Raw genomic sequence first — 24,407 nt, forward strand, 5'->3', positions numbered from 1 at the left:
TACACACATATATATATAAGTTAAATATCTTTTACCAATAAGAATAAACAAAATATTGTTAGGATGAGATCAAATTATTGGCAAAAAATGATAAAAATGACATTAAAAATAGAAAATTACAAAGTTAAAACAAGTATATCAATCTATTTATTTATTTGGACATATCAGCTTTGATGTTTCGTTGAATTATGTTCTGATCTTTTTTTTTCTTTTTTGTTATAGTAATTTTCAGACACTTTAGTGACCTATAGGTGTTCAGTTTAGTTCTTTTGGTTTTGTGTTTGGATATATGGAATTAAATATTAAACTATACGAATTAGAGAATTACAGAATTATAGAATCGGGTGTCTGTTGCATAAACTACTTAGACTTGTCTTAAAATTCATCCATCCATCCATTCATATTTATGTTTCTTCGAGACTGGTCATACATTTGTAAAGTCAGTTACATAAAGTGGTAGATTGGTCTAATTTGATTCTGAAAAGTAAGACTGATTATCACTTGATTAATTTAACTGCTAGTTGGTCAAACTAGTTCTTAAATTCTGTAAAATTGTAAATTCTGACCAAGTAATTTTCCTTCTGGCACTATCGTCCAGTATGACCTATGAAGGAGTTGGCTTCAGGACAGAACATAAACATTTTCTTCGTGACGAGCAAATACACCTTTACAAGTTCAAATGAATAGACTCGAATGGGAAAGACTAGCATGCAACAGTGGCTGCAGAAGGGAGGGAGATCCCATCCGGTCCAGCAGTGATTTCTCATCCTCCCGCTTACGTCTTTGACTCCGCCTCTCCACTGCCCTGCCTGGAGCTCAGTCTCAGTGCCCCTCGTCAGACCAGCGGACGGAGCCCACCACCATTCGCCGCTGCCGCTGCTGCTGTTTTTTCGTGTTGACCTACTAATATAATGGCCTCCGATGGTATGGATGAACGATCCCCGCTGTTGTCAGCACCGAACTCGGGGAATGTCACGCCCACCACTCCGCCGTACCTGCAGGACCAGAGCCCGAGAGGTAAATGTGCATTGTGACTGACGGTGGAGTGCTGAATCATTTAGGGCGTATAGTATTGAGCGGGGGTCTGTAGCAGCCTACAGCCCGTTTCATATGATACATTGTTTGCAGACGACAAGGAATAACAGCTCAGATGGTCGTGCCAGAAGAACGGGCCTCAATCTGCCTGATAGTGCCATCGCAGCCTCATGTGATGGGTGCAAAATGTTGCATTCTTGGACAAGGACACATTGTGTCGAATTTTAAGATAGTTAGTAGCTAAACAATCTGATTTATCGGTTATTAAACGATGGTCGACTATCACCGGTTCAGCCGGCTGCAGTGCAGATTTGTATGGATATTTCGAGGTCGCTGATTGTAAAATGAGGCAGTTGACATTTCGCTTGCTAGAGAGGTTTTGCTTACATTTCATAGACCTATAAGTGCCAGTTCCTATCATATAGGCCCAGACCACATTATATAGATTCTATTAAAATATTAAACATTATATAAGTCATAAAACACTTATTTATTCCTACATAAGACATACTGCTAATAGTAAACAACAAAGAGGAGACACAAGGAAAGATGTCAATTCACTTTGTAGCCTAAATATCAACGTTTTGGTTTGAAGAGTGTGCAGTTTTTGTTTTTGAATGTATGTTTTATATAAATTATTAGTTTGCTACAGTAATGCTGGTGACACTATATTTTAGCGTCATTGTTAGGCTACATGTAGCTATTTACTATAGAGACAACAGTAAATTATGCATAATTACAGCAACTAATCCTAACCCTATAGTAAGTGTATGTTGTTAATTAATGTTACTCAGTACTTATTTGTGTAATTACACTGTAATGAGGACACCTTAAAATAAAATGTAACCATAATGCTTTTTCTCAGGGATTATTAGCAGAGCCACTATAGACATACAGGCAGGTCCTCCAGACAGCGTGGTCAATCAATATGGGGTTTTCAATGATTGATTTCCAGACTTTTACTTTCGTTTCCTCTAATCATGACTAATTGGTTGTGTATTTGAATGCCAGGCTGTAATGAGACATGAAATCCAAGTGAGGATGCCAAAACTTGGACAGTTCCACCTTTTGCAAGTATGAATAAGTAGCAAAGCCCATTTGATGGTATATTTTACATACTATAGCCCTATACAGTCGTGGCCTAATGGTTAGAGAGTAGGACTCGTAATCCAAAGGTTGCTAGTTCGAGTCTCATGTCTGGCAAGAGTTGTAGATGGGGGGGAGTGAATGTACAGTGCTCTCTCCATCCTCAGTGCTATGATTGAGGTGCACTTGAGCAAGGCACCGAACCCCCAACTGCTCCACGGGCGCCGCAGCATAAAAAAAATGGCTGTCCACTGCTCCGGGTGTGTGTTCACGGTGTGTGTGTGTTCACTGCTGTGTGTGTGCACTTTGGATGGGTAAATGCAGAGCACAAATTCCGAGTATGGGTGAACATACTTGGTCATATGTCACATCACTTTCACTACTGTTTTACATACTATTTTATATAGTATATATTTCTTTACATATTTAATAGTAAAACCAGCTTTGTGATGTGAACTGAAGAAATGAGGGGCCTGTGAACTAAAGTTCAGATTTTCCCCAAAGACTATTTAAGGCCACATTCATGAGGAAAAGTGGGCATCAGATTTCCACATGGACCCACTAAACAGGCATAGATAATCAATATAGATTTTCAATTGGCAAATACTGAGAAGAAAAGAGCCATACTACATATAACCTATGTGATATAACCTAATACTATTTAATTATAGCGATTCTGGGATGTAAACAAGCTTTTATTAACATGTAATACATATTTGAAATTCATTGAAGTCTTTGAAAACAAAGGAATGAATCCCAAATTGACCAAATGTCTCTCTACTAAACAGTCTGTCAACCCATGTTTGCTCTTTTGTAAATCTACCTATATTGCACTTCCTGATGTCAGCAGATAGACACAGGACACAGAGGTAAGTGCAATACAATCAACAGGTTTATTGAGTAGCAGCAGAGGGGAATGAGATGAGCAGAATGTCCAGGTAAGCAGGCGGGGGAATGGGAATGTCTCTAGGGGCTTATCTGAGTGTGAATGTCCTTTTTCCTTTTCCAGGGGATCCGGAGGTAACAGCGGAGCATGGAAACAGTGGAGAACTGGAGTAGTGGAGAACAGGGATAGGAACACTTGGAGCAACTGGTAAGTAGACAAAAGGTAAGTGGGTCAGGTTAGTCAACATGCAATGTTTGAGACCAGACAGTGAGTGAACAGGAGGAGTGCAGGGATATAGTGCTGTTGATGAGTGCTGACAGGTGGCGGTGATTAGAAATCAGGGGATTGGGATCTGGTGAGTGTCGTTAGTGGAGACTGCGGTGACTGTGGTGACTCTCTGACAGTACCCCCCTCCTCCAGGGGCGGCTCCTGATGCACTATTACGGGGTCGGCCACGGCCTCTGGGTGCGGGACGGTCAGGGTGGTTCTGGTGAAACTCAGCCAGGAGAGAGGGATCCAGCACATTGTCCCGGGCCACCCAGGATCTTTCCTCCGGCCCGTATCCCTCCCAGTCAATAAGATATTCCAGGCGACCACCCCGTCGCCGAGAGTCCAAGATGTCCTGCACCCTGTAGACTAGGCGCTCCTCGATGTTCTCGGGAGGAGGAGGTACTGCAGGCTCGTCGGTTTCTGTGATAGATGGAGAGACAGGCTTGAGGAGTGAGACATGGAATGCTGGATGGATACGATACCTTGCAGGGAGTTGGAGACGGAAGGTGACCTCATTAATCTGCCTCTCTATGGTAAAGGGACCAATATAGCGGGGACTCAGCTTCCGGCAGGGCAGGCGGAGACGCAGATCCCGGGTGGAGAGCCAGACCTTATCTCCAGGACGATAGACGGGGTGGAAGACCGATGAGCATCTGCATAGGTCTTGTGTCTGAGTCCCAAACTCTCTCGCTCGCTCGGAACCAGTGGTCGACAGCTGGAACGTCGGAGGGCTCTTCTGTCCAGGGAAACAGAGGGGGTTGGTAGCCGAGTATGCACTGGAAAGGGGTGAGGCCGGTGGTGGTTTTCTTGAGTGAATTTTGTGCATATTCGGCCCACGGGAGGAAGAGGTTTCAGCTGTGCTGGTTGTCATGACAGTAGGCCTGGAGATATCTCCCAATCTCCTGAATCTTCCACTCAGTCTGGCCGTTAGTCTGGGGATGATACCCTGAGGAGAGACTGACAGTGACATCAAGGAGTTTGAAGAAAGCCTTCCAGACACGGGAGACACACTGTGGCCCACGGTCGGAGACGACACCTTCCGGGATGCCGAATGTGCGGAAGAGATTATGGAAGAGGGCCTCTGCCGTTTCGAGGGCTGTGGTTAAACCCCGGAGGGGAATTAACTTGCAGGCTTTGGAGAATTTGTCAACTGCAACGAGTATGCAGGTATAACCTTCTGACTTCTGATCTGTGACGAAGTCAACTCCGACGTGGGAGCAGGGGCGACGTGGAATGGGTAATGGGACTAATTTTCCAGCGGGTAAGTGATGTGGAGTCTTGGAGATGGAGCAGACTGAGCATCCACGAACGTACTGGGAGACATCCTGGGCCATACTGGGCCACCAGTACCGAGCTTGGAGGAATGAGAGAGTACGCTGGCTGCCTGGGTGTCCAGAGCCCGGTGAAGCACGCAGGGAGCCCAGAAGGGAAGTCCTCGAGGAAGTGGGCATGTAGGTTTTGCCCTCTGGGCCTCTCTACAGAGCGGGTTTGGTGATGGAGGCGATGCGGATCTGTTCATCCAGGGCCCACCGGATGGGGCTCACAAGGATGGCTGGAGGGAGTATGGGTTCAGGTGTGGAGGGTTCGTCGGGGCATGGATACGTGAGTGAATCCTCCTTGACATTCTTATCTCTGGGTCGATACGTGATGGAAAACTGGAACCGGGTGAAGAAGAGGGCCCAGCGAGCCTGCCGGAGGTTTAACCTCTTAGCACTTTGGAGATATTCCAGGTTTTTGTGGTCAGTGATGACTAAAGGGGTGTTCAGCTCCCTCCAGCCAGTGTCTCCATTCCTCCAGCGCCAGTTTAATGGCGAGCAGCTCCCGATTTCCAATATCGTAGTTCTGATCCGGCTGGGGAAAGCTTCCTGGAGAAGTAAGCGCATGGGTGGAGTCGGGGAGGCTCTCCGTGGTACTGAGACAGCACTGCTCCCACGCCATCCACATCCACGTGGAGGCATCCACTTCCACTATGAATGGAAGTTGGGGTTGGGGATGTGAGAGGATGGGAGCAGTGCAGAAGGCCTCCTGGAGCTTCTTGTAGGCGGCTCGAGCTTCGGAGTTCCAGGACAGAGACTTGGATGTCTGACGGAGCATGGAAGTGAGGGGGGCTGAGAGGAGACTGAAGTTCAGAATGAACCTCTGGTAGAAATTTGCGAAGCCGACGAATCGTTGGAGTTCCTTTACTGACTTAGGCTGGGGCCAGTCCCGAATGGCTTGGACCTTCCCCTGGTCCATCTGGATCCCATCCGCACTGAGGATGTAGCCGAGGAACTGGACCATGGGGTGGTGGAATTCACACTTCTCGAGCTTCAGGTAGAGGTGGTGTTTCCTGAGTTGGCGTAGGACCTGCGTCACGTGATGGCGATATTCGGCCAGGTTCCAGGAGTAGATCAGGATATCGTCTATGTACACGATGACAAACCGGTGGAGGAACTCCCGGAACACCTCGTTCATAAACCCCTGGAAGACGGACAGGGAGTTGGAAAGGCCATACGGCATGACCCGATATTCATAGTGGCCTGAGGAGGTAATCTTCCACTCGTCGCCTTCCCGGATACGAACGAGGTTATAGGAGTTCCACAAGTCCAGCTTCGAGAAGATGTGGGCCCCACGGAGTTCCTCGAGGGTGGCCGGGACCAGGGGAAGAGGATAATGGAGCTTGACAGTGTGGTCATTGAGGGTCCTGTAGTCAATACAGGGCTGCAAGCCTCCGTCCTTCTTGCCCACGAAGAAGAACCTCGAGGCCGCCGGAGAGGTGGAAGGACGAATGAACTGTTGTTGGAGAGGCTCCTTTATGTAATCCTCCATCGCCTTGCGCTCTGGGATGGACAGGGGGTCTAATTGACCCTTGGGGAGTATAGCTCCAGGCAGAATGTCAATGGCACAATCCCATGGCCGGTGCGGTGGTAACTTCGTGGCTGCCTGTTTGCTGAACACATCCTGGAACGCCATGTAGTCAGATGGGATCGTTGGAACCTTACGAGATTCGGGGCTCTCCACTAGGGTGGAATGAACTTGGAGCTTCGGGTTACTAACCAGGGGTACAGGGACGTTGGAGAGACAGTTTTGGATGCAGGTTTTACTCCATCGGAGGATCTTGCTGGTATCCCATCTGACTTAGGGGGAATGTTGAGATAGCCAGGGCCGTCCCAGGATGATATCGACGGTGGGTCCCTCCTGTACCAGAAAGGAAATCTTCTCCTGATGAAGACAGCCTACTTGCAGAGTAATTGGCGGAGACCGGAACTTGATGTGCCCACGCCCGAGCAGTTTTCCCTGTATGGTCTCGATCTTCAGCTCGGCCTGTCTCTGGCGGGGTAAATCAAGCTGCTTTAGAAGGGCTTGTGAGATGAAATTGCCTGAGGATCCCGAGTCCACGAGGGTGGGTACTGAAATGAAATGACGTGGGGTGAGCAGTTGCACCGTTAGCAGTGGTAGGGTAGAGATTAGGGGTGTGCACGAATAGTTGAACATTCGAATATTCGGTCTGTAATCATTATTCGAACAATAAAAACACTATTCGAATTTTACTATGTGTTAATTTGCTGGCCGTAAATGCAGGGAATCCATGATAAATCCTAAGCAGTTATAACTAAATGCACTGGGTGGCGCTGTGGAGCGTGTCTACAAGTTGATAGTATTCGATCACAGAATGTCGTCATCTGCCTCGCAAAGTTTGGATTTACTTTGATCTAAATTATCTGACAAAATGTAATTACTTCTGATCAAATGAATTAGTGAAACTGATTTATCATAATATCACCATCACAATGAGAAATCACATGAAATCCGACACCTCTCCATCACTGCATTCACGACTGCAGGTCAGCGCAGCTGTACTCCGATTGAGCCAAAAATAGAGTTTATCTGATAGTGAAATGATCTTGAGACATATATAAAGTTTCCTCGAGGGAGAGTGGTTTAACACAAAGCGCTAAGAAACTGTTAGCACACGTTATCTTTGTCATGGCGTTCTTATTGTTATCAGACTGAGGAACAATCTTTCACCCTAGCCTGTGGATATTATTGTTTCTCTCAGAATTAATACGGGAAACAATGTAAACACAATAAATATAGGCTGACTCGAGTATATGTAGCCTACATTCTGTACTGTAATTGGCACAGTCTGCTTGATTTTTCCGTTTGCTCTGCTTGATCTTGAATGCTTTTTTCAATGGTTTTTAATTTTTTTATTAATTTATTTGTCATTGTTTACACGTTTTCAACCAAAAATAAAACCTTGCGATATGACGTAACGTTGTTGTAGAACATTGTTGCGTAACGGCTAATCATAAGCTTGTTCAGAAATCGTGACAAAAACTTGATAATTAAAAATAACAATAAAAAATAATCTTTGTCATTAAACCTCATTTAAATAAATGAATATTCGAATATTCACTTTTTAATATTAATTAAAATTATTAATTGATATTAAAATTAATTATAGTGGTCTGTGAGTTCCAGATGGCTCGTGCCCAGAGCAATGCCCGTCCGGTTAGCAGGGAGATCAGGAAGGCAACTTTAGCCCGTTCACTGGAACATTTATGGGATTGCATCTCTATGTAGAGTGAAACTTGGAGTAAAACACCGCTACATTCAACCGCCTCACCCGAATAGTTAGCAGGGATGGCCATGGGACTGGCAGAGGCAGACTGAGGGTGTGTGACCGGAGAGAGAACTCTTCGAAGAGCGCTGACCAGCTCTTCAAGGGGATCCGCAGCGGCGGCGTTCGGGAACTCCATCTCCGGTCGTCGGTTCTGGTCTGGTCTTCTGTCAGCGGATAGACACAGGACACTGAGGTAAGTGCAATACAATCAACAGATTTATTAAGTAGCAGCAGAGGGGAATGAGATGAGCAGAATGTCCAGGTAAGCAGGCGGGGAATGGGAATGTCTCTAGGGGCTTATCTGAGAGTAAATGTCAGCTGCGGTAGTCACGCGTAGCCAGTCAGTCTGAAGGTCTGGAATACATGCTCACTTTCAATGGCCAAGGCCCGCCCATGAGGCCGTTTGTCCAACATGTCAAACAACCAATCATAGTTTGTTTCGTTTAGCATCACGTTTGGGGGCGTGGAAATGCCGCCACAATAACAAACCGGTGTGTGAAACTCTCGGATGTATTTTAAAGATTCTATGCCGCGAACTTAAATATTTCACATACTTTTGAAAATCCAGCGTTTAGTTGACCCTGAGAGCGTTCGTCGTCACATTTGTAAACACGCCGGCTTTCTTCTTTCGTGTGGGGGTTTGGCGCCATGGCATCTTTGTCTCCCGGTGGACCAAAAATAAATGCGACACTCGCCTCTCCCAGAAATCAGGTTTAATTCAACCAGTCAGATGACGACTTCGACATTCCTGAAGTGTTTCCAGAAAAGTGTGCCATATGCATCAGACGTTTAGACAGCGTTCCGTGGGCGTGACGTCTGAGGCTGAGACTAAGACTGTAGTGACTGTGGTGACTCTCTGACACCTGATTAGCAGAAAAAGATTTACATTTTTACTATAATGATCCGCTTACACTTCATCTCATTATTCATAATGGCTTTATTACCATGAAGTACCATGATCAGGTGATGTGGGCGGCGTAAACAATGTGTGCTAAACTATGTACTCTAGCATTATTATCTGGCCTAGCATTTCAAACCCCTGGATTACAGTTTCTTTGGCTTTTTTGAACACGAGCGTTCACCCACTGAGTCTATGAGAGGGATTAGCCTGTCCTGTTGGGGGAGGAATGGCTGAGCTGGACTGGAGTATGGGTACAACATTGCTGAGACTGATGTTTATTCTGCAGTTGCATTTGGGAGCCAAAGCTGCATTTATTGGAAACACCTGTGTGCATCAAACCCTATAAGAGTAGAACTGCGAAAGTTACAGTCTGCATGGTCTTTAACCGTGCTCCGTGCCGTTAGACTGAGTAGAACAAAGGATAAGAAAGCTTTGACCTTGTCTGCATGGTTTTATTTTAGTGATATGTGATCAGTCCTCCGAGGTGAAAATCAGACCAAATATTGTTCTCTCCGCTGGTGATGTCATGTCATTTCTGCAAGCATCTCGCAAGATAAACAAATATTAGTTGACTGAAACTCTTGAAGGTCTAGGGATGGGCAGGATGACTGGATCAACTTTGCCTTAGGCCTGGGCAAGTAATCAAATTTTGTTGTCAATTACAATTTTGGCTTGCAAAGATTATTGAGATAGAACTATTATAGTGCCTCAAGTTTTGCAGTAATGCACTTGTTTTGTCTTCTTTTATAAATCAAGCGCACACCTTTATTTCACAACAGTGCATATGATCCTGAATATCCATTTTTCATACTGTACATTGTAGTGTTGTGATACAGAATAGTGCTTACATCCAGCCAAAAGTGTAATTTCAGTGTAAAATAATGCAGTTTTGCGCATTATAAATACAGATTATGGATTAAGGGGTTTACTGATTTATGTACACTCTCATATTCACTATTGTCAATGCATACTAATCTCTGCTACACATGGGGTGCATAACCTCACTCTGATTTTAAACATGATAGTAAGACGGACAGAGAGGGAGTTGCAACAACAGCTGTCTGCAGGCTCCAGGGTTGGGAAAAGGCCTCTCATCTTACAAACAGTGCAGGATGGTGTCAGAGAAATGAGACCCGTGCTTTCCATCTGCCCCGGAGAGACACTATATGCTATATTGGTGTGTGATGCATAAGGATATCTGCTTATGATCTGTCAGCATGAACCCCTACTACAATGTACACAACTACCAAGCACGTGAGACAGCAGCAACTTCAGACTAATTTTTATAGTCTACTGAAAATAATACAGAGAAGTGATTTTTGTTCCTTAAAGGCTAATAATGTTTTGAGTAATACTCTAAACACTGCGTCTCATAACATTGAAATGTTTGTTTGATCGTCCTGACACAGCAACATTAAACCAATGGTGTGAGTTTGGGAAGGACTTTTTATTCAATTATTTTTGACGTTTGCTTTGGTGCTGCTATTGGTGCAGAAATTACACACTTCACCTTTAAAAAAAGAAAACTTGCACAGTACCTGTTCATGACACAGCTGTTTTTGTGTCATGGGGACATAGGTTCAAGCAGGTTCAGTTTGTGCCACACTCTTAAAAATAAAGGTGCTTCACGATGCCATAGAAGAACCTTTTTGCCTAAATGGTTCCATGAAGAACCTTTAACATCTGAAGAACCTTTCTGTTTCACAGAAGGTTCTTTGTGGCGAAAGAAGATTCTTCAGATTATAAAAAGGTAAGAAAGATATGGTTCTTTAAAGAACCTTTGACTGAACGGTTCTTTGTGGAACCAAAAATGGTTCTTCTATGGCATCACTGTGAAGAGCCTTTTAAGCACCTTTATTTTTTAGGAGTGCATGTTCTGATCCTTGTCTTTCCTTGTCTGTTCTGCAGAGAGCCCATTAAACAACATGGAAACAAAGACACAAACCTCCTAAACGGGAAAGAGCAGTAGCATAAGCTGTCAGTCAGAGAATGGCTGGAGAGCAATTTCATGGCAACATTAAAATTATACTACAGGAATAGAAGTGGAGGGAGAAGAAATACATACTCATCATAGGACTGATAGCTGAAGTTCTTGATGTCATCAGCAATGGCTTGCAGGTAGAACAGGCCCATAAGTTTAAATAACTCCTACCATACTAGTTTAATAGGATACTTTGCTGTGAAAATGAGAAAATGAAAACAATACACTCTTTAGCCTTAGAGTGTTTCTGAATCATTGAATCATACATCATTTATGATATACACTACCATTCAAAAGTTTGAGGTCAGTAAGAATTTTTGTTTTGAAAGAAATGAATACATTTATTCAGCAAAGATGCATTACGTTGATTACATTACAAAAGTGACAGTTAAGACATTTATATTGTTATGCAATATTTCTTTTTTTATATATATATATATATATAAATGCCGTTCTTTTGAACTTTCTGTTCAACAAAGAGTCCTGAAAACAAAATGTATCATTGTTTTCAGAAAATATTAAGCAGCATAGCTGTTTTCAACACTGATAATAATAATAAATGTTTCTTGAGCAGCAAATCAGCATATTATAATGATTTATGAAGGATCATGTGACACTGAAGACAAAATTCAGCTTTGCATCACAAGAATAAATAGCATTTTAAAATAGATTAAAATAGAAAACAATTATTTTATATTGTAATAATATTTCATAATATAACTGTTGTACTGTATTTTTATCAAACAAATGCAGCACAAGACATCTTTCAAAAACATTACAAAATCCTAGCAACAATTTACAAAATTGCAATTTTGTACTCAGTTACTATATTATTTGGAACAGGACCATATTATATAATAATATTTGGAGTAAAGTGCAAAAAAAAAGAAGCTTGTATCAAGTTGTTTTTGCGAAACCTAGTTTTCAATTAGACCGTTTTCTCTAAGTATTAGTATCATAACAATGTGCTTTTATAAATCCTCAAGGGACTTGTTTCTTTATTAGGACAATATTTTAACTTTTTACATGTGGAAAAAGTATCTCGGTTCTCAGATCAAGTATGTGTGTCTGGTGTCCTGCAGCAGCACATAGAGAGATGGATGATCCCTGACAGCTGAGGGAGGTCATGGGGCCAGAGCTGCTGTCAGTTGTTTTTGCTGTGGTGTCACATGTTCAATATGGCTTCAATATGACTGTGTCGTTGGCCAGCGTGACCTCAGAATGAGAAGTGACAGACAGCAGGAGGAACATGTCTTAATTTCACTGAGAATACGCAGTGGCTGAGCTCTGAATTTCAGTAATATTGAAGGCAACGGAGACTGAGAGCAAGGTTTGGCTGATGGCCCAACTACTGTACAATGGATGTGAGGGAGTAATTGAAAGTGTGAGTAGGATGCACTTATTGCTAAACAATGAATCTGCATTTTTGGGTCCGTTGAATGGAACTCAAAGCGAGACACGTTTATAATAGAAATATAAGATATATTAGTGGATTATAGCTCTAAAGACGAGAAGGCCTGTCTTTATCATTGCTTGTTACACGACTCTCTAGAATATTTCATTCTGATTGGTCAATCAGAGCAAAATATTTTGTATATTGACCGCTAAATTGCTGACCTTTATCTCAGGAAAAAAATTAGTGCATAACTGTGCTATAGTTTCATATAGTGTCTATTATTGTTCTGTGGTCTCGTTCTTCTCACATAATGAAATAATTTGAATTCAAATCAATACTTCATGCCCATTTATTTATATATTTGATAAATAGCCTTGCAATAATGTGGAATAATACATGGAGTAATGGAACTGAGCTGGTCATTATGGCAAAATAAACCTCTTAAGGGTGATGCAAAACCTGATCACCCGGTCTGGGTTTATTTTGCAATAATGACCGGCTAACTGTACATTATTAACTTACCCAAACTGGTAACACAGTATGTAATATCTGCTGTATCTTGCACTACTCAAGTTAGCTTATATAAATCTGTAACAAACAATACACTCCTTTATTGGTATCTTCACATTAAGAGAAATTGGTTCTTTTGAGAACTGTTGACTGAAAGGTTCTTTGGAGAACCAAAAATGGTTCTTCTATGGCATGACTGCTAAAGCCCCTTTTGAAACCTTTCATTTTAAGAGTGTAGTATCATTAATATAGTAGTCACGTAACACTGACAGACTGCATGCTGGTTTCTGTCCCTCTGCAGCTGAATTACCTCCACCCTACACAGCCATCGCCAGTCCAGATGCAGGGGGAGTTCCTGTCATTAACTGTCGAGTGTGCCAGTCTCTTATAACTCTGGATGGCAAGCTCCATCAGCACGTGGTGAAGTGCACCGTCTGCAATGAGGCCACGGTAAGAGACCCCCAACTGCGGCTTCAGCTCATTCATGCTCAGCTTTAGTCCTTCATCTGGCTCCTTCTTTTTTTAGGGGTGGACAGTATGATTAAAAGCCCGTTAATCACAAGTTAATGCATACTTTTATAGTAACATTTTATGGTAATGCAGTAGCAAAAATTCAATGAAGAATAATATAAAAGAACCATGTGGTAAGGCCTATATTTCACTAATTCAGTGAATTGACTACTTTAATGGAATATACACTATCGTTCAAAGGTTTGGGGTCAGTAAGATTTGTTTTTGAAAGAAATTAATACTTCTGTTTAGCCAGGAGGCATTCAATTGATCAAAAATGACAGTAAAGACTCGCAGTACTACAAAATATTTATATTTTCAAAGAAAAGCTCTTCTTTCTGTTCGTCAAAGAATCCTGACATTTTTTTTATTGTGGTTTCCACAAAAATATTAAAGCACAACATTAATGTTTTTAGCATAAATAATAATAAGAAATGTTTCTTGAGCAGCAAGTCAGCATTTTAGAATTATTTTTGAAGGATCATGTGACACTGAAGACCGTAGTAGTAATGATGCTGAAAATTCAGCTTTACCATCGCATGCATAAATTACACTACAACATATTCAAATAGAAAACAGTTGTTTTAAACTGTAATAATATTTCACAATAATTCTATTTTTTATATATTTTATCAAATAAATGCAGCCTTGGTGAACATATAAGACTTCTTTCAAGAACATTAAAAATCTTATTGAGCTCAAACTTTTTGAACTCATCTCATATCTTATCTTTTTATTTGGAACTTGATGGATGTAAAAAAAAAAAAAAAAAAAAGATTGTTAACAAATTTAGATTCACATTTATAATACACCTAATTTAGAAACAAAGGCTGAACACAGACTCTCTGAAATTGATTGTTACAACTTTAAATTCTCATTGATTGAGCCATATTTATAGCTGTTAAGCAGCTGATTTATGCATGTGATCGTATATCAGTTAATAAATGCAGCAAGCTATGACATAGGTTGACAACCATAAACAACTCAAATTTGCTTTAACGAGTCTCTTTTGACATTTCCCCTCTTGCTGAGCCTGATGTCTTTGCTGCTTTCATATCCAGATTCAAAAATGTTACAGTCACAAAAGTATTAGCAGCTGTTGATAACACAAGTTTTGAATCTGGGCGCGAATACAGACTAGACACAAGCTTTAGTGGAGGTGAAGTTTATCAGTGAATAATGGATCAATTTAGTTCACAGTCCTCACAGCCTTATAGAGCCACAAGTAATTGTGTTTGGGATGAAGAGTCCACGTACATACCCATAAGTGTTGTGCGCTCAAGAGGGTTGGATTGCAGTGTAATTGAATTGTCTGCATGAGAAACACTTCACATGAACAGTGGGTGCTTAATCTGAACTCCAGAGTCACCTGATTCAAATAACAGCAAAATCATGATGTTTTGTTTCCCATCTTGTTTGATTTTAAAGGGCTTCACGCGACTCTATTTCAGATTAGTTTAGTGTGTATACAGTATGTGCTGCATTACATTAAACCTTCAGCTTGGTCGAACCTGACCTCAATAAGATGTATTAAAAGGTTGCTCTCTCTAGATTCATTAATGTTGCCAGACTAGTCCCTGTAATAATAGAATTATTACACAAAGAGTTGTTGGTTTCTTACAGATGAATGATTAAGCAAGAGCAGTCAAGCAAATTCAGAATCATAAGGGAGATTTATTATGTTAAGGCATGCATATTACATGGTCCCGTCTGAAACATGATGTGTCTGTTTTTTTTAACAGCCTATAAAAAATCCACCAACGGGAAAGAAGTATGTTAGATGTCCTTGCAACTGCCTGCTAATCTGTAAAGACACGTCTAGGAGGATAGGATGCCCTCGGCCCAACTGGTAAGTGTTAAAGACACACTTCAGAGGGTCATTTAGTCAGTATGTGTTATGGGATCTGCAACAGTATATTACTGCGGATGTGCATTACCATAAACGCTCAAACAAGCAGTGCTCTTTTGAGTTTGCACTTAGCACTATGTCAAAACATTTCATATGGTTTTACAAAGCAGTCTGAGCAAAAAAGCCTTTAAAAAGCCTGACATATGAAATAAGAGTCAGAAAAATCATCTAGTTTATCTCAGTTTTATTCTGAGGTTTTATAAAACATGCAATTTGGCCCAGTTGCTGATAGTTATATGGCTAAAAAGTAAGATGAAATTCTGTAAATCAGTGAGATTTTTATAACAGTATAATAATAGACTGCTTACATAAAAAGCATGTAAATATCAGTTGTCATGCTATATCTCACAGTATTAGATAGTATTTAAATGCTTAGTTTTATGATCAAAGCTCTTTAGTTTTTATTGTGGCGGCAAAACATATAATGCAGTATAATACAATGATGATTTTTCGAGAGAAAAAATGTATAGATAATCAAGTAAACTTCAAATATTACTAACAATACAAAAATCATTAAGGATTTTGCCACTTTCAGCTAAAAGTACCACAATGTTTTTTACAGTTATACTAAAAGACCTTTTATTTTCTAAAAATGTATAAACTATTAATCAGATGACAGACAACATGTAGTAGGTTCTGTACAACATAGTTTTCAACCTGTTTTGATCATATTCATAATTTAATGATAGGGTTAGGGTTATCAAACAAGATACATACTTAATAGTGTTAATAATTAACTTACAGTATGTAGAAAGTGAAAAACTGACATTGTTTTTCTGGGCCCCCAGCAGACGGATCATCAACCTGAGTCCTGTGATGATGATCCCAGAGGAGCAGCCCGCCCAGCCAGCTCTGCCAGTCCAGCCTGAGGGCATGCGTGTGGTCTGCGGCCACTGCGGCAACACATTCCTAGTACGGTCTCACATCTTTATATTAATATTTCATCTTTGACCTACTGTAATATTTCATCCCATGTCAGTATGTGCAAAGCAGAGAAGATCTGTGAATGCATTTGCACTACCATTCAAAAGCTTGAGGTCAGTAAGGTCACCTAGGCTGCATTTATTTGAGTAATATTGGGAAATATTAGTAATATTTCAATAATTTGAATATATTTTCCCATTTTAATATATTTTAAAATGTAATTCTTGTAATGTCAAAGCTGAATTTTCAGCATCATTACTCTATGTCTTCAATGTCACATGATCCTTTCTACTCAAGAAACATTTATTATTGTTATCAATATTAAAAACAATTGTGACACTTAATATTTTTTGTGGAAACAGTGATACATTCTATGATAAAGAAAAGGTTTAAAAGAGCAAAATTAATTGTGACATTATAAATGTCTTTGTTGTCATTTTCAATTTAATGAGTGCTTGCAGAATAACAGTATTAATTTCTTTCTTTTAAAAAATCTTCCTGACCTCAGACTTGGGTAGTGTACATGTGGTGTAGAGTTGTTCTAGTGCACATGTTCTTAGTGTCCTGTGATGCCCCTGCTGTGTAGGGCAGCGATGATGATGATGCGTGCTCCCAGTCTTCATCAGGCCTGGCTGATCTTTTCAAGGTCCTAATACACTGCCACCTTCTCAGCTGGTGGAACTGACAGAATGACAAACTAATTAGAAATATGATTCCAGGGCTCCAGACTGTGAAAAATAAACAAATTAAAATGTATTACATTTATATACACTACCAGTCAAAAGTTTTTGAACAGTACGATTTTTAATGTTTTTTTAAAGTATTCTCTTCTGCTCACCACGCCTGCATTTATTTGATCCAAAGTACAGCAAAAACAGTAAAATTGTGAAATATTTTTACTGTATAAAACAACTGTTTTCTATTTGAATATATTTTAAAATGTAATTTATTCCTGTGATTTCAAAGCTGATTTTTTTGCATCATTACTCCAGTGACACGATCCTTCAGAAATCATTCTAATATTGTGATTTGCTGCTCAAAAAATATTTATTATTATTATTATTATGTTGAAAACAGCTGAGTAGAATTTTTTTCAGGTTTCTTTGATGAAAAGAAAGTTCTGAAGAACAGCATTTATCTGAAATAGAAATCTTTTGTAACATTATAAATGTCTTTATCATCACTTTTGATCAATTTCCTTGCTAAGTATTAATTTCTATAAAGATCAAGGGATTTATTTATAAACTGCTTACGAATGACTATTAATGTTGGGACAATGCTTTATAAAGGATGAACTATTTACTAATGCTCACCTAATGATTCACAGCGTGCAGTTATTATAGTGTGTTACCAGTAATTCTACTAAATAATACAACAACAACCTAATTTACATAAGTTGTCAGTCTATATACTGAATCTTCATTTCATCCACTGACTGTTAATTACTGAAGTAAGATGCTATGAACTCAGTGAACTTCTAAACAGTCATCTGTACAAAGTAATTCTGTAATTTGTCAACTTTTGGCTCCTGTATGTCATTTTACTTGTATATTTTTGTCTGGATCCCTGTGACTCAAATGATCATAACTCCTTGTAGCCTACAGAGGCAAGATGCAGCAACAGAAACATTTGGTTTGCATGTTTTTTGTGAGATCTTCTATTACAATCTTAAAAAATTCTAGTGTTTTAAGTGCTTTTTTGCCTTTGTACAGGGTTAAATCCACTAACTCTCCTAATATATCCCTTTATTCATGTCAATTTATTCACTGAAATCCTCTCCAAAAGATTTGTTAGTTATTTGAATAATCTATCAGTAGCCATTTAAACTAATATTGAATGTTATGCACTGACCGCTGGAATCAAGGGTGGTGTAGATTTGAAAATGATTTGTCCTGCTGTGTGTTTGCTTACTCTAGAAGTAACCTCTTTCTCAACTCTCCTTGTTTTTGCAGTGGATGGAGCTCCGATTCAATACACTGGCCAAGTGCCCGCATTGCAAAAAAATGTGAGTTGCCATCATTTGTCATAATATTTGTACGTCAAAAATGTGATGTCTATGGCAATACTCCACCAGTGATGTGCCGTTCCCAGGAGAAATGCCGTAAATCTCAGTGTGTGATGTGCGTTACTAGCCGGAGGTCACGCTTGAGTTTGTACTGGCCAGTTTGTAGAAGTGAAAGTAAATAAACCCTGGCAAGTTCCAGTTAGAGAGGGAGGCAATGTGATGCCAGTCTGCCAGTCACCTGAGACAGCGAGCGTATCATGCTGACATACTGAAACATGAGCCATGCACTCTAGTGACGCTGCGAGGGAGAGTTATGACAACAGATGTTGCAGCACACGTGAATGGAGCTGAGTTTCCCAAAGCACAGATTTCCACTTGAATGCAGAGCATTGGAAGAGGCAGAGCAGGAGATACAAGCAGCAAAAGGATTGAAATTAAGCACCTTAAGCTATCTGATTTTTCACGATTCTAGAAGAATATTTGAAAATCCCATCACATGAGAGGCATGTCAAGGGTCATGGTAAGACTTAATGGCCCTCAAACAGGAAAAAGAGCAGACCATGTGACTACAAGAGTTTGTCTGCCAGCCGAGGGCTCTGTGCTGAACCAAGTGAGAGATCTCAAAGGCCTGGACACTGGAACAAACACTAGAAAAAAAATTATACTTTGAACCAACTTAAAAAAAAATTGTTAAGCCAAATTTATTCGTTTTTCTCAAATTATTTTAGGTTAAGTTCTTAAAAAGTCCTCAAAATGTTTATCTTCCAAAGACAAACAGATTCAAAGAATGTAAAACAAAACAAAACATTTATTATAAAGACTATACCATAACTAATCAGTATATTTTCTTTAGACGTAAACCAAAATAGTACTTAATTTAGGTTAGAATAATTTTTTTTTACAACTTGAGTTCACAAAAAAAGCTAAATTAACTATAATATAAAAGTTGAATTTTCACTTAAAATAAAACTTAAAAACATTTTATGAGTCAATGTTTCATTTTGTTTATTTACTATAAAGGCAATTTCAAAAGAGCTTAAAGTGATAGTTCACCCAAAAATTATTTTTAAGTTATTCCAAAACTGTATGAGTTTCTTTTTTCTTTTGAACTCAAAAGAAGATATTTTGAAGAATATGGGTAAACAAACAGTTGATAGTCCCCAATGACTTCCATAGTATAGAAAAAAATACTATGGAAGTCAATGGGGACCATCAAATTCTTTTCTTTTTTTTTCAAAATATCTTCTTTTGTGCTCAACAGTAGAAATACTACACACTTACACAGTGTTGAAATAACTTGAGAGGGAGTAAATTATAACAGGATTTTCATTTTTGGGTGAACTATCTTTAATGATTATTGTGGTGTATTTTTCAAATATGCATCATATTTCCTTTTATGTACTAAAAAATAATTAGTCAGTAAAGCAATAGCCAGTATGTGTTCTGCACATCAACACCCTGATGTCAAGCAAAAATGCTATTTAAACAAAAGTTTTGCTTTTTAGAAAACTGAACAGAACAGGTTTAAACCTGAAACCATTATTTTAAGTTAGACAAATATAAAAATGGTCTATAAATAAATGACACGGTAATTTTACTCTTTCCAGTGTATTGTAGTTTACTTTGAGGGCCTCAATTTTAAAGCGTGCGTACGCACAGATTTGATCTTAGAGTGTGCGTACGCTTAAATACATCCCAAACGCTCATATTTCTAAAAACTGTCATATTTGTTGACATGGGAAAGTGCTTAGCGTCACGTCAGGATCTGAGATTTCACACCTGAAAGAGAGGCGTATGTGCGTTTTCTGTGCGTAAGTTCATTCTATGAATCACACGTACACATATTTGAGATTGTAAAATCAAATTTAGGATGGTTTCTGCGCAACATTTTATAAATGAGGCCCTCGGTCTAGTTTGGATATTTGTTTTTCTGTGTAGGAGCCATTAAACTCCATTTTCCTAACTGCTTTTGAGTTGTAAGCCAAGCTCTGGCTAATTCATGCTGTAAAACCATTATACCCCTGTACTGAGAGACTGAAACAGCCCAATAAAACCGCCGCATTAGGTGTGTGGTCAGTTTAAAGGTTTGCGGTCTGTTTAAAGCAGCACTAGTACTAAGCACATGTGCTATCTTTGTCTTCAGATCCTCTGTAGGCAGTGCTCTACCCAGAAGGCGCTGCTGTGCCTACATTACAGTAGGAATGATCTGCATTTTCATTGGTATCGGTTTAACGGTGAGTAGTGTTTAGTATGGCTCATAGTCATAGTCATAGCAAATTTTGATGTTCTCTACCGTCCAAATTTTTGGGGACAATGTGGTTTTCTTTAAAGAAATCTATTTTCCACTGACATGAAGTCACGGTTTTCTTTAGTAACAGATTTATTTCAGTCACGCTTGTAATTTACTTCAGGGTCAGATGATCATTCTCACAGTTTGATTTAAACCATATATTATGTTGCAGTTCCTAAAAAAGTTACCATCCAACTACTAAGTAACACTCAAATTAGCACTTGGCAGGTGTTCATTTTGGACTCTGGATATGAACTATTAAACTATGCTTGTTAGTTCATCACAACCCTGTGTTTTTCCTCTCAGGTTGGCACTCAGGACTTCGCCAGGCGTTACCACGCTACTTACGTGTCCTGGGCCTTTGCGTATCTCCTGGGTCTCATCTGTTTGGTACGGGCCTGCTACTGGGGTGCGATTAAAGTCAGCTATCCAGAGAACACCTTTGCGTAGACAAAGTGTCCATCTTTCAAGTCCTTAGTGTTTGATTTCTCTTGATTTGAACAGGTTAACTGTTACAAGAACATAAGAATCCAGGGGGTTTAGGTACCTGCAAATGTTCCAGATTGAGTTATAAATCAGCTCTGATGTAACTGATTTGAAAGCAATATGATGACTTGAGGAGTTAAAGTGAAATCAGTGATTCAAAAACTAGAACCAATAATACAAATAATCCATTCGTGGTACACCTCTTGGAATTGTCATGGTGGGTGGATATCAAACATATTTGACGTACTGCATTTTATTACCAACTTGACCAAAAGAGATGATCTTTTATGAACAATTTGCCCATTGCACTACGATTTTATGCAATTCTTCTGTTGTGTTGCTGCTAGTTACTACAGCCGTTCTGAGCTGAGAGATGTTATGTGTTCAGAGAGCCTGCCAGTACCCACAGTGGCACTATCTGCCATGTTCAGATATATTCAACTGTTCTTAAAATGCTGTGCCAACTTTTTTTTTTTTTTTTTTTTTCAGTGTCCGTTAGGGGATCTCCCTCTGATGAAATTTAGCAGTATTTCCAAACCCATTTAGGCTTCTCAAACTCACTGTGAGCAATAATCATGCATTTTTTGTGGCTTTAAAACAAAACTCTGGGTTCAATGCAACTTAAGCTCATTCGATAGTTTTTGTGTCATGATATTGATTGATTAGCACAAAAATTATTTTGACAGTACAAACAAAAAAACACTGACGCAATGGAAGTGAATGGGACCAATTCATAAACATTTAAATGCTCTGCTGTTCAATAGTATAACAGCAAGACATTTAAGCAGCAAGATTTTATATGTGAAAAAAGTTCAGCTTACAAAGGCTGAATTTATTTAATAAAAAATACAGTATAGTAATATTATAAAAAAATTAAAATAACTATGTTCTGTTTGAATATTTATTCCTATGATGACAAAGCTGAATTTTCAGCATCATTACTCCAGTCTTCAGTGTCACATGATCCTTCAGAAATCATTCTAATATGCTGATTTAAAAACACTGGTGCTGCTTAATATTTTTGTGGAAACTGATGCATTTTATTTTCATATTTCTAATATGAATAGGAAGTTCAAAACTTTTATTTGAAACAGAATTTAGTTCATCTTTAATGTGTCCTTGCTGAATAACAGTATTAATGTATTTGCAATAAATAATAAATATGACAAAAGAACACCTAAAACAACTTAAAAAATGACTGTTGCGCAGAAGAATCAATGTAACTGCATTTATGCAATTTATGAAATTATAAGCTTCATGTTTCTACTTTTAAATACTCCGAAATCAGCCCCAGTCACTTCCATTGTAAGAGCCTCACTGTAACCTTGATTTTTGCTGAAAACTGTTTAAAGAAACGAGTTGAAATATATATTTATATATATTTGTGGCCACAAATGCTTGATCTTAACTTGTATTAAACCTGAAATATTCCTTTAATTTAACTCACTGATCAGACACTTGGTGAATGGGAACTGACATGTGCATGATTTTAATTTGATTCTTTTGTACTCAGAAACAGTGTTTTGTTAGTCTGTTACTGACAGGGCACAGTGGAAGTGTTACGCCATGTGTCTAGTGCTCTTTCCTGTGTGTAGAATGTAAACGCCCCACTGCTACCCACCTAATTCCACAACTCGCCACAACCTTGCTAGTATTGCTGTAGCTTACAGTAGTTCAGTTTTTTTGTCAAGACAAATGGAGATAACTATACTATCTAAACTTGTTCTGAATGTGACAAGCCAGTGAAGTCCTTGTACATAGGAAACTGAGCACACAAAGTCTGTAGTTCAAGTTGGAATACGGCTTGGGTCTTTTTAAAACAATAATTTCTCAATAAAATGCTAAAATATTCCCTGCCCTTTGATGGTGTGATGCTTCGTGCCAGCTTGACATGAAATGTCATTTTATTTTTGACGTATAATTGCAAATATGTTATTTTGCATTGCACAAAAGCCTCCTGATTTCCTTTCATTCGGCACAATGTGTCATTTGGACGAATAAGGCGTGATTTGCTTTGTAACAAGTGGTATCATTAGTATTTTTGATAAGAATATTCTTGTCTCTACTGTCACACAGGCTTGTTAATTGAAGTTTCAGGAATGCTCTGTGTGTCTGTTTAATGCAGACATGTGACATAATTCAGGAAGAAGCCAACACCAAATGGTCTTTCAAAGGTCAGGCTGTCATTAGAGTGAACATGGTCACCTAAAGCAGCGGACAACAGGGCCTCGCTTGTTGTCATTCACATACACTGATTAGACCTCTTCCTTTACCGTGAATCATATCTTGCCACAAAATGAGTAAAAATACAGTTGTGCTGAAAGGTTTACATACTCCTTGCAGAATCTGCAAAATGGTAATTATATTGGCAAAATCTAAGAGGGATCATACAATTTGCATGCTATTTTTTTATTCATTTAGTACTGTCCTGAAGAAGATATTTTACATAAAATGAATGTATGTATATTATTTATTATTCGCTGTTCTTCAGAAAATCCTCCAGGACCAGCAAATCCTTTGGTTTTCCAGCAGTGACTATGAGATTGAGAGATTCATGTTTTCACACTGATTACAATTGAAGGACTCATACACAACTATTACAAAAGGTTCAAACATTCACTAATGCTCAAGAAGAAACATAATGCATTAAGAGCCAGGGGGTGAAAACTTTTTGAATTTGAAGATCAGGATGAAGTATTCTTATTTTATCTTCTGTAGCTTAATAAGGGTAGTACTAACTAAAAAAATGTTTCTTGTTTCCTTGCATCAGTGAACATCTGAATCTTTTGTAAAGGCTGCATATGAGTATACAATCAAACCAATATTTATTCAGAGACCTTCAACATTTCTCACATTATCACAGTTTATTCGCTATAATTTAGAAAATGGTAATAAAATATGACAAAAAAAACCACTGTTAAACTGTCAGAACAAATTCATCTTGATAATGTCAGATAACTTTGATAGAAAGGTATGTAATGAATTAGGTTGAATAGCTGTCAGCTGATAAATTTAAGTACACAATTATATAATAGCAATTTAGATCCAGCAATTACCAGCAATGCTTCATTTAGCTCAGTCTGTGGTGTAAAAAGGTTGCATTAGCAATTAAAGAAAAAACACTTGGACAGGTCCCAAATTATTATCAGTTTTACTGGGAGTCCACTCTGAAGAATTTTGGGTATAATATGTCTCAGTTTACTTTATTTTGCTATGCTCACTTACATGAATGAACGATTTGTGTCCTGCACCCACTAGTAAAAAAATATATAAAAAATTATATCTGGTGTCTGAATCATTTTTGGAATGACTGTATATACAGTTGTGAATATGTGTGCTTTGAAATTGTTGAACCATGACCTCCTGTTTCACAGGGGTATAAATAAGAGGTAACACATAGGCCAAGCTCTCTTAGTCATTCATCACAATGGGCGTAAGACCAAAGAACATAGCTGAGATGTGCAGCAAACGGTTGTTGAGCTTCACAAAATGAGAAGTGGCTATAAGAAAACAGCAAAAACACTGAAAATGCCCATTTCCTCTATCAGGACAATAATTAAGAAATTCCAGCCTGTAATAGGACGTGTGTCTATCTTGTCCCAACATACTGTC

At 39.1% G+C, this 24,407-nt stretch overlaps 1 protein-coding gene across 1 annotated transcript; it reads left to right on the top strand.

Moving 5' to 3' along the window:
- The first annotated feature begins 802 nt into the window (after positions 1–802).
- On the top strand, positions 803–22,653 carry LOC306846936 (type 2 phosphatidylinositol 4,5-bisphosphate 4-phosphatase). Its single transcript, XM_079380646.1, has 7 exons — positions 803–1,017; positions 12,973–13,121; positions 14,924–15,030; positions 15,879–16,002; positions 17,967–18,019; positions 20,163–20,253; positions 20,616–22,653. Exons 1-7 carry the CDS (start codon positions 912–914, stop codon positions 20,757–20,759), a joined length of 774 nt encoding a protein of 257 aa, XP_079236772.1. The 5' UTR covers positions 803–911; the 3' UTR covers positions 20,760–22,653.
- Positions 22,654–24,407: the final 1,754 nt, after the last annotated feature.

The sequence above is a fragment of the Barbus barbus genome (genome assembly GCF_936440315.1).
Source record: "Barbus barbus genome assembly, chromosome: 27".
Classification (NCBI taxonomy): Eukaryota; Metazoa; Chordata; class Actinopteri; order Cypriniformes; family Cyprinidae; genus Barbus; species Barbus barbus.

What these genes read in the sequence shown, in the direction of transcription:
- LOC306846936 (XM_079380646.1), top strand. Translation starts at nt 912, where the DNA reads ATGGCCTCCGATGGTATGGATGAACGATCCCCGCTGTTGTCAGCACCG. An exon ending in CCGTCTGCAATGAGGCCACG is followed by an intron (nt 13,122 to 14,923) that starts GTAAGAGACCCC and finishes TTTTTTTAACAG; the next exon opens with CCTATAAAAAATCCACCAAC. An exon ending in TGCCCGCATTGCAAAAAAAT is followed by an intron (nt 18,020 to 20,162) that starts GTGAGTTGCCAT and finishes CTTTGTCTTCAG; the next exon opens with ATCCTCTGTAGGCAGTGCTC.